General features: G+C 45.1%; 1 protein-coding gene across 2 annotated transcripts in view; it reads right to left on the reverse strand.

Moving 5' to 3' along the window:
- Dusp22 (dual specificity phosphatase 22) overlaps positions 1-965 on the reverse strand; it is a 55,343-nt gene extending 54,378 nt beyond the window's left edge. For both annotated transcript variants that reach the window (XM_041632757.1, XM_041632756.1), the window contains exon 1: positions 828-965. In XM_041632757.1, coding sequence (XP_041488691.1) covers positions 828-848 — 21 coding nt within the window. In that variant the 5' untranslated portion in view covers positions 849-965. The remainder of the gene's footprint in view (positions 1-827) is intronic.
- Between the last annotated feature and the right edge of the window lie 9,621 nt (positions 966-10,586).

The following is a 10,586-nucleotide window of genomic DNA, read 5'->3' on the forward strand; positions in this document are numbered from 1 at the left end:
AGATTCCACCAAGGGCATGTTCATTCAGTTCCCTGTCTTGGATCCCTGCCTCAACATTCATTCTCATGGAAACTAAACCACTGCAGTGTCCCTCATCCCATAGCAGAGACAAAAGGGAAAGGGGGAAGAGGAAGGGAAGAGAAGGGAGAAAGCAATCCACACCATTAGTGCCCATAAACATGGAGACTAGGTGGGGGTTGGAGGTAGAACACAAGGCCAGAAGCTCACCAAACCCAGGAATATTTAAAATCCTTATACAGATGCGCTTGTCTTAGTCCCGGGCACCTACACTCATAGTAAGATTTCCCTTTAAACCAGCAAGTTCCTAATCTTGAGGTTGGCACAAACAGACCCCAAAGGGCTGTCTCCGTCAGATCATCCTCAGCCTGGAGGGTGGGGGTGAAGACACCCTCTCAGAGGGTTTGCGCTGCAACAGGGTCAAGGAAAGATTTTCTAAAAGGCCCAGTGCGCACAACAGCCAGCCAACAGGTTGCCCTACGGAAGCCCCACAACCTGGGGTCAAGTACTCCAGACACTGAAAGCCAGGTCAGTTCTAGGATTTCCGTGAACTTCCCCACCAGAGCGGCTTTTCTGTGCACGCGCACACAAATCTGGGGAAGAGAAGAGGAAATTACAGAAACCGCCCATCTGGCCTGATTCGCCAAGGCTGTGGGTGGCAGGCGTCAAGGGGCCCTGTCTCAAGGGAGGGGGGTGGGGGGGTCAGACCACATCCAGCACGGGGCCCGGCTCTCAAAGGGCAGACGGTGCAGAGCCGGGCCTGGCTGCTCAAGCCGCAGAGGGAAGGGGCGGCCGGGCCCGGACGTTACCTGGCTCATCCCACTCCCCATGGCCGTGCCGCGCTCGCCGCTCCGCGCTCGCGGGAGGAGACGGCGCGCGGCCGGCCGGACGGGCGGGGCGGCGGGAGGCGGCGCCAGGGCGGCGCTCGCAGCGCGCTCCGCCGGAGACACCGCATGGCTGCCCTGCTGGTCGGAGAGACCGGTCCTCGCCCCCGCGGCCGGACGCCCAGCGCGCACGCGCACCTAAACCCGCAGTTCGCGCACGCGCGCGTGGGATGGGGGGGGGGCGACGGGGATGGATGTGTGTGGAGGCGGTAGCTACGGTAGGGGGGGTCCCCACGTCCCCAAAGGCGTTTCCCCCTGGGGCTCCCTGATGCCTATTACCGGCAGCATGCGGTGCCTTGACTCCCTGGGTGAATCAGGTGCTAAACGGAGCCTGGACTCAGGGGCTCCCCTGTCTGGGTTTTCTGAGCCGACAGTTTTAGGCTGGTGGGGATTCCTGTGGCCCTGCCCCCACCCAACCCAGACCGAGAAGGCGCGTGCTCTGGGAAAGGTGGGCTAGGTGACTCACCTCTGCGGAGGTATAACCCAGATGGAGGAGAGGAAGGCAACTAGAGGCACTAACTGGTCGAGGGTCTCCACCAGGACAGTATATTGAGATCACTGCTCCCAGAAAGCCCCCCCACCCCATATACCTGTGTCTAGGGTAGGTTGCATTCTAACGTGTAATAAAATTATTTGAGGACCATCTATCACCCATCCTAAATTTTAAATTTCCTTTTACAAGCACAAAAATCCTTCATCTAGAACCTGGGGGTCAAATGGCCTTTTCACAGGGGTTGTTTAAAGCCATCAGAAAACACAGACATTTATGTTACGATTCATAACTCGCAAAATTACAGTTATGAGGTAGTGAGGAAAATCGTTTTATGATTGGGGGCACCACAACATGAGGACCTGTATTAAAGGGTTGCAGCGTTAGGAAGGGAGAGAACCTCTGAGCTAGAGGTTTCTCGTTTTCATTTTGTGCTCTCGACAATGCCCTGCACTCAATAGATTCATAGAAACTACTTGTTGAATGAAGACATGCCTACTGATGCGATAGGTCTGATTCTGCTGGCTCTGTATCATTTGCCCCTCCGCCCACTTGGAATCAGCCTCAGAGGCTGCCCTGCTCATTCTTAGGCTCCCTATGCTAGATCTTTCCCAGGGTCCTGTGCTCCTGACATCTCAATCCCCAAGTCTTTGCATAGCTTTCTTTGAGGTCTCAGAATAAAGGCCATCTTAAAGACCCTTCTTTCTATTAAGCCACCATATTTATAAGGGATACTCCAAGTAGCTATAACATTACTGCATTTTATTTTTTTTCATAGCACTTAGGATCAGAAATTATACTTGATTTCTTAATATTGATCTATCCCATAAGAGAGCAACCTCCTTAAAGGGTGTTTCTGTCTTATTCACTACTTAGCCATAGGACCTGGGAAAGCAACTAGCACAAAATAGACTAAACAGTTGTTAAATCAATTAATGAATTCTTGGCTGAGAAACCAGTGGGGAGGTTCTAAAAACAAACAAAAAAATCAGAAAAAAAAAAAAAGATGCCGTTGAGTTGGCCCAGCTGGTAAAGGCTCTTGCTACCAAGCCAGATCATCCGAGTTCAAACCCTGGGAACCACACGGTGAAAAGACAGAACCAAGTTCTGTAAGTTGGCCTCTAGCAACACCTGTGAGTGTTCACATGCATAGACACACAAGGCATGTGCTCTCTCATGCACAAATAGAAAGAAACATATGTGAAAAATATTTTAAAAGTTTTTAAAGAATGCTAAAAAAAAATCGTGGGAAGAGCTCATTGACTCTGTCTACTGTCGTTTCTCCCCTTTGACACCCTTGTTCTGGGCAATGAAAGGCATTCCCTGCCTCGTGTGCACTTGTATTGTCTTTGCCCGCAGGATGAGCCTGTGACCTGCTTCTGCTCCCTGTTATGGGCCTGTTCCTGTCCTGTCACCCTCGGGTCTTCTTCCTCCTGCCACCCGGGCAGCCTGCCCTCTTCCCTCTGCACCATCCTGCCATGACATCATCACTCCTGCTGCTTAGGGTCAGCATGGTTAATGGACTCTCCTAGGGGAGTCACATGATCAGCTTCTAGCCCTAATCCTTAGGAACATCTTGGGCAAGATGATGCGCTTTCTTAGTGTTTTCCTCTTTAAAATGGGTTCACTGGGCTATGAGTTTATGAAGGTGATTGGCAAATTGCTTAATCTTCCTCACTGTCCTTAGGTCATTGATTCCCGTGGAAAAAGCCAGTTTCTCAAAGCATAATTAGCTTGTCAGTTGGTACACACACATAAATGACAAATGCAAAAATGTGGGTTTTTTCTTCTGCTATACATTTGTAATGCTTCTTTGTGTGCCTATGCTTCTGTTATTATTAATATTACTATCACAGCTTAAATCATGAGCTCACAGTTCCTCACATCTGTCTCCTGACAGAGTTAGTACTCTTGCCTGCATTTGCCTTGGCTCTTTCTAGAACACAAGCGAACAAGCACATTCTACAATGGATATGAAGTACACTAGGTTTGTTTAGGTTTTCCCTCCTTTTCATAATGAAAAACTACAAAGAGTTGAAAAACAGATCCTAATCATGTTATGATGGAGGGAGATGACCTTAGGTTCTAGAATGAAAGTAGGAGATGGCTCTTTCTAGAATACTCACATGACCAGAATTCATCTCAAATTCTCAAATTTCACTTTTGAGAAGAGGAGGAAAAGATGATTAACGTCACAACATGATTAAGATCTGGTCTCCAACTCTTGCAGTTCGATGAGTTTTCCTCTCTGTAGCTTCTCATTATGAAAAGGAGGTAAAAATGTAAACAAACCTAGTGTATTTCATATCCAATATACAATGTGCTTGTTCACTTGTGTTTTCACACACTCATAAAAGTTTTAAAGGCCAGAAACAAAGTATATTTCCACCCCAATAAAGGATTCCATTTATAACCTTTCTTCCTTCCATTCCCCCGCCCGCAGCATTGCCAACATCACGGATGAGTATTCATGACACAATAAATGTCACCAGCCCATATTTGCATGTGGATTGCAATAACACTTGTCGTGACATATAAAAGTCCACAAGCAGAACTTCAAGAGAACAAGTCAGGTCATTATGCATGTTAATGATAATTTCAGAGAATTCAGAGGAACCTCTACTCGAGTGAATAGTTGTGCAATATGCCTTGGCCAAAGCACTAAAAGAAACAGAAAGGCAGACACCAGCTAGTGTGGAATGCAGAAACAAGGCAGAGCCCAGAACTCCATAAGAAAAAGCACAGATTGCTTTCTCTGTTTCTGTAGCTCTGTCCAGAGGAAAGATGCTCAGCTGATTACTTAGGCCTCTGAGCTTACATGACAGACTAGCCACAGAATTGGCCTCCGTAGAGGATGACCTCATCCTTCAGAATGTCACCTGTTCCCAGGCAGCCTACTCAGTGCAGCTTCCTTCTTTCGAACAAGAGGCTTACAGAGCTCAGATCTCAGAACTTCATGTAGGTGTAGTGTGATTCAGAGGAGAGAGGCAAGAGACCTGGTTCCCCAGTGACCGGGTGGAACGGTGAGCAGGGCTTGGGATCTGTGGAGATGCTGCCAGGCTTTTATCTGAGCGTTAAGAAAGGCTGTTGACCTGTAGAGTCCAGGAATACTGGCAAGACCTAGAAGGAATGAAATTGTGAGCAGATTATAGAACAATGTCCTGAAATGACAGAAGACTGCTTCCTAACAGTGGGTGGACACACAAGTCATGACTACATGCCTGGCACTGTTAGCACAACCAGCCACTGCCAAAACTATCATTTCTTAAAGGCAGAGGCCAGTGGTTTGTTTACTTATTTATTTGTTTTGGTGTTAATGACTGAAGCCAGGGCCTCAAACTTATTCTTACACTGAGTTATACTGCCATTCCCATGAAAAGTTGTTGATGAACTTGGCACCAGGCACACAAAATAGTTCCTAATCCAAGAAGATTTATGTTAGGTAAGGAAAGGAGCATGCCCAGCCAGGATGTTGTTAAATCTCTGTCTTAGATATGTTTCTTTTGCTGTCATAAGGCACCATGACTAACACAGCTTATAAAAGAAAGTGTTTAATTTGGGGCTCATGGTTCCAGGTTAGCGTCTATGGAGATCAAGGTAGGCTGGGAGTGAGGCAGCAGGCAAGAAGGCATGGCGTGGGAGCAGCAGCTGAAAGCTTGCATCCTCAAGGACAAGGCAGAGCAGGCTAACTGGGAAGGCGTGGTCTTTTTAAACCCCAAAGCCTACCCCTAGTGACATACCTCCTTTAAAAAGGCCACACCTCCTTCCTGAACAATTCCACCAACTTGGGACCAACTATACAAACATATGAACCTAAGGGGGCCTTTCTTGGTCAGACCTCCACTCTGGGGAAATTTCTATTAGGTAAGGAAAGAAGCGGAGCCAGGATGCTGTTAAATTGTCGCAGGCATAAATTCCACTAATCCTTCATGTATTTATACACCAGACACTCGGTCAACCCTGAAGCTACCTGTCTTCCTCCTTTCGCTCCCCACCCTCCCTTTCTTCTTCCTTTCTATGCTTTATTTATTTATTTATTTATTTATTTATTGGTTTTTTGTCAGAGGTATGGTCTTGCTTTGTAGCCCAAGCTAGCCCACAAGTTTCTCTATAGCCAAGGCTCTCTTCAGATTCACAATTTTCCTGCCTCTGCCTCCCAAGTGCTGGGAGGATGTATGTATGCACTCAACTCTCTTTTTCTTTTCTTCCTAGAGCAAGTATCAATGTCCCTAAAGCCATACAGTGATGGCTCACTCTATGTTCCAAGAGTAACCAAACTCCTATTGACTTCCCTTTTGAAAAACAGATACAATGTGACTCTAACAGAGAAAAGGGGAGGAGGGGTAAGGATAGGGAGGGCAGGGAAATGGGGTAGAAAGGCAGAGAAGATAGAGGAGGAGGCCTACTGACTGGGAAGAGAGTCCTAATCTTGTAAGGGTGCTTTCCACACTGCTGGGCTCCACCTGGTGCAGTGCTGATGTATCAGATCATCCCTGGGCTTTCTGGAGTTCCAGTCCTTGATAGTCTGTTGTCTGAGCCTTGCATAAGAAACTTTGCCTGGCCTACTCACTTTCATCATGGATATTGCTTGTGGTTATTTTCTTTGCAGAAAATGGTTTGACTCAAGTCCTTCTTTCTCTATGCCTGCCAAGAAAGGTTCAGCAACAATGAACGTGTTCCTTTAAAATGTATAATGCATAAACAAAACCTTTTTACGATTGGTAACTCTATATCCAAACAACTAGCAATATCTGAACCACTGGTGTCTTCTTAGCCCCTGTAGAATATTTGACTTTATCTTGGTATTTGACAGAACAGTACCGACGTAAGATCAAACTTGAGTCTTGCTTTGCTACCCACCCACCCCCCTGATAGCACTTCAATTCACTTGGGCTCAAGACACACCCAGGAGGCTTACCAACTAACTCTGCCTCTCTCCAGTACACTAGGCACAGTCTCTAGATCTTCATCAAACCCTCTTCAAACTGACCCTAAAAGCTGCAGTGTGGGGGAGTGTAGGATATCCCCTAAGTGTCCCTGGTCATAGACCTCCATCCGTTGGCACTTACTGCACCTGCTCTCTGAGACTCACTTCTGCTTCTCCCCATGCCCAGAAGAGTAGAGGCTAGCTTAGAAGTGCAAGCAGCAAGGGGCGTCTTGAGTCAGAGTGGTTCCGGGCAGTGATTCTGGTGGCTTTAGCTATCTTGCACTGGTCTACTGGATGTAATTTTGGAACTCCTCCCAAAAGAAGGGCTTGAGCTTTGTTTTGTTCACAAAAAAAAAATTATTTTTTCTATGTGAAACCAAAATCGAATTGGAAGTAAAGACACATACACATAGCCTAGATAGGACCAGAAGGAGGAGGGGCTTTCCTGAGAGAATGGAATGTCCCAAGAGAAATTTCACTCACTGTGATGGGGAAGTCCATTTAGCATGAAATAACACTGTTGTTATTGGACATTCTATCTTGGGTTTTACCTTTGTTAATAGTTATCATTGTTTTGACTAGTTAGTCATTGCCCATGTCCTATAAGTTTGATAAGCTCATTGCACACTGAACACATCTCAGGTTGATGGTGGGCCAACAATCCATTATCCACTATACTACACTTAGATTTACTTTCTTACAGAGCACTGCCCGTCTTCAAGGATGGGGCCAAAAAGCCACAACCTCACCCACAGCGGCCACCCAGTGCCAGTAATTTGTGATTTCTTGAAAAGGGCTTCCCATCAATAAAGTACTAGTTGCCCTGGGTTTTTAATAGCTTTGTTATACCTTCATAACCTTTCTCCAGACACCAACAGGCACATGAAAAGCTGTTGCACAGCGGTAAAATGAAGCAAGTGAGGCCCGAGGTTTATGTGAGTCACACAAGATTATTATTGATTTTTCTTATACCTCTGTGAGGACCTGAGAAGACTATGGCAGAGTGCCCCATTTGGCTTGCTTATCTTGTGTCACTGAACAGACTAGAATATTTATATTTAGTTTAATCATAGCCTCGACTCCTCTTTTGCTTCACTACAAAATGCAAGAGAATATTTCTTTCTTCTTGTATGTTACTAATGGGTCTCTGATGGTGATTTTTCTCAAATGAAGGTACATTCTGTCTCCAAGGTGATGTGAGATCTCTGTCTCCCCAGACGCAAATCTGTGACTTTGAAGTATCAGTTCCCCATCACACTTTTCAAGGGGTTGAAGGGCAGTCCAATGACAGGGAAAGATGCAGGTAGGGATGTAGGTATAGAGTGGGTGGCAGGATGATGACTGGTACATAACTTAGGTGGTATGCTGCCACCTTCCCCATTACAATGCTTTTACAAATAAGCATAACGTGAGATGAACTCTTGTCATTTTGCAGTGTTTAACTGCTAAGCGAACAGTCGCAGGCTCTCGGTATTGCTGGAATTTTTTTCATACCGTGGAAGGCCATTGCTTCTTGCTACAAAAGGAAGTTCAGTTTTTCCCTTGATTGATAGCATCTCTGGCACTTGAGGGCCAGTAGTGGTGCTGATTTCAAAGTCTACAGTTGTGTATCTGAGCACCATAGAGCAACAGAAGCAACTGCTTAGTGAAGTGGTGGACAGAGCTAGAGTTTTATACAGGACATCTGCCATCTAGTGATGTGGGATTTCCCTCTGTATGCTTGAATACCATTGATAAATGAGAACTGCTTTGCGCCTATAGCAAAGCTATAGGGGAACAGAGCTAGGCAGGAAAAACTAAGCTGAATGCTGGGAAGAAAGAGGGCAGAGTCAGAGAGAAACCATGGAGCCCCACCGGAGCCAGACAAAACTTTATCCAGTAAGCCTCTGACACGTGGCAATACACAGATTAATAGAAATGGGTTAAATTAATATGTAAGAGTTAGCCAATAAGAAGCTAGAGCTAATGGGCCAAGCAGTGATTTAATTAATAAAGTTTCTGTGAGATTATTTTGGGGCCAAGCAGCTGGGAACTAACTAACAGCCTCCTCTAACAATCTAATCAGCTATTAAATTTAGTAGTTCTGCTAAGTAGAGTAATAATCCCTTACCACTCTTTTTGTATTCCTTCAAAGATATATATAATATGTGTTATACATTTATATTTATGTGTACATAAAAGTGGTTTTGTTTGCAAGATTGCCCTCTATTATCTTAAACTTAATAACATTTCTTGATGTTTGGTTTATCAGGGGCAAAGAAGAAATAATTTGGCTCTTTGATTTGTGACATGTGAGGTTACTTATTTGTTCTGGTTTGTCAAACATTTTTCCTCATTTTCAAACTGAAATCCCAGTGTACCAGGAACCCCTTTGGTCCTGAGCAATACAGGACAGCTGGTTCCCTTAAATCTGTGGTATGTTTTGGTGAAATGGGGATTACCTTCAAATGAGAAACAAAACTATCATTTAAGCACTTTCCTTTTCATTTACGAAAATCTCACCTGTATAACGTGGGGAGAGAATGACGGCCCACAATCACTGCACAGCACGGGCAACACTGGCCTGGGACTCATGCCGAGAGCTCTTCTGCTTTCTGGAAAGGAAGTACTGGCTGCTAGGGAAAGTTGGAATCAGTATTTGTTGATGGAGAGAAGTGTATTTTGATCTCTGTCACAGTAAGCCAACATTCGTGTCTGCTTCCTTATGAGTGTTTTCTTTAGAAACCCTCACAGAATCAGAATGAGAGAGCCCAGGAGAGAGTTTGTCAAATGGAGATTATGGTGCTTAAAAGAACACTTTAAAGAAGAATAACACTCTCCTACAGCCTTTCGGAGGGCCACAGTGTGGTGGGTTAGCGCATAAAAGCCTCAATTAATCATATTTACCGAAATCCCTTTGCTGCCTGCTGCCCACAGCTCACTCAATGACTTGGTGTCCAATACCCCAGGCACGGTGCCCATCTCAAGCACTGAGAGTCTTTTATATTCATTCAACCAATATTTAGCAAGAACCTGCCGTGTTCTGGGCTTTGTGTCCAAATCTGGAGACACAAAAATGAAAACAAAACGTCTTCCGTGTTTAGTACACATCCAGTGATAAGTCTATCGAAAGAAGAACATGTACACAATTAATTTCTATACAGGCTGATATATCTTGAGTTTGCCAAGCTTTAAAACTGCCTCCATGACCCCGTTTATTTTTTCTATGCAGGAAATTTTCCAACATACTCTCCCATATGGGTTTCAAGTTCAATAACTTTGGTGACCGACGGTAAGAGCTGTAAGATTGGCACATCCTCATGCTGTGTTCTGGAGATCTTCATTAATAAATGATGTTTTCCAAAGGGGAACATAACGAAGGGAGGCAGGCATCATACCTGGAAGAGTAAGGACTGTATAGAATGTGCTCATCCTTGGAAGTCAAAGCTGATTTTGTGGGGTCCCATCCTCACCCATTTGCCTTCCATGGGGCTCTCACAGGTACACTGCTAAGAAAAACCTTTGGACTTTAGAGAGGCCACAAATTTAGGCAGCAAAGGCAACTTATTATACAGGCACAAGTTGATAGTGCTCAACCTTTGGGAGAGAAACCTTTTATCCTACATTTATAAAGGAAAACCCGGCTTTAGGACCTGATTAGGAACAATAAGCTACATCAGGAAATTCGCCTTTGCAGTCATGAACAGAAATCAAATTGTAGAGCTAGAAGGCCTTCACCGATCATCACATTCTAGTCTAAACCAGCTGACTAATGAAGTGTGAAGTGAAATTTTTCAGACCACACAAAGTAAGGAGAAATAGAAATGTTTGTTGTCCTAAATTTTCACTCCATCACTGGCCCCTCCTTGGAAACCCTCCCTCTTCTAGTTTTATTGCAATTAAAGGGTCCTTGTCTGACTCACTGTAGAGTCTGCCGACTCTAAGCTTATCTTCTGTAGTTTTGTCAGTGAGCTTAGAGTGCCAGGCTAGCATGAAGAGCAGTGCCTTAGTCAGTGGAGAAATTGGTCCACAAATATTGATTACCTACATACAGCAGATACAAAGATATAAAGGTAAGCATCATGGTTTTTACTTCTAAAGAGCTTTTAGCACCACAAGGGACATAGGGAAGGCATCAGCTGTATCACTAAGTATTGGGGTAAAACTGGCAAGGCAACATCCAGGCAGGAAAGTGAACCCACCCAGAGAGGCTGCGGAACTTTAGAGAGGATTCACTTAATGACTGGTGGGCCAGGCTTGAAAGAACCTAAGCAGTCAAAGGCTTCAG

Source organism: Microtus oregoni, unplaced genomic scaffold, assembly GCF_018167655.1.
Source record: "Microtus oregoni isolate MIOR12 unplaced genomic scaffold, Mior012 000042F_ref0000377, whole genome shotgun sequence".
Taxonomy (NCBI): Eukaryota; Metazoa; Chordata; class Mammalia; order Rodentia; family Cricetidae; genus Microtus; species Microtus oregoni.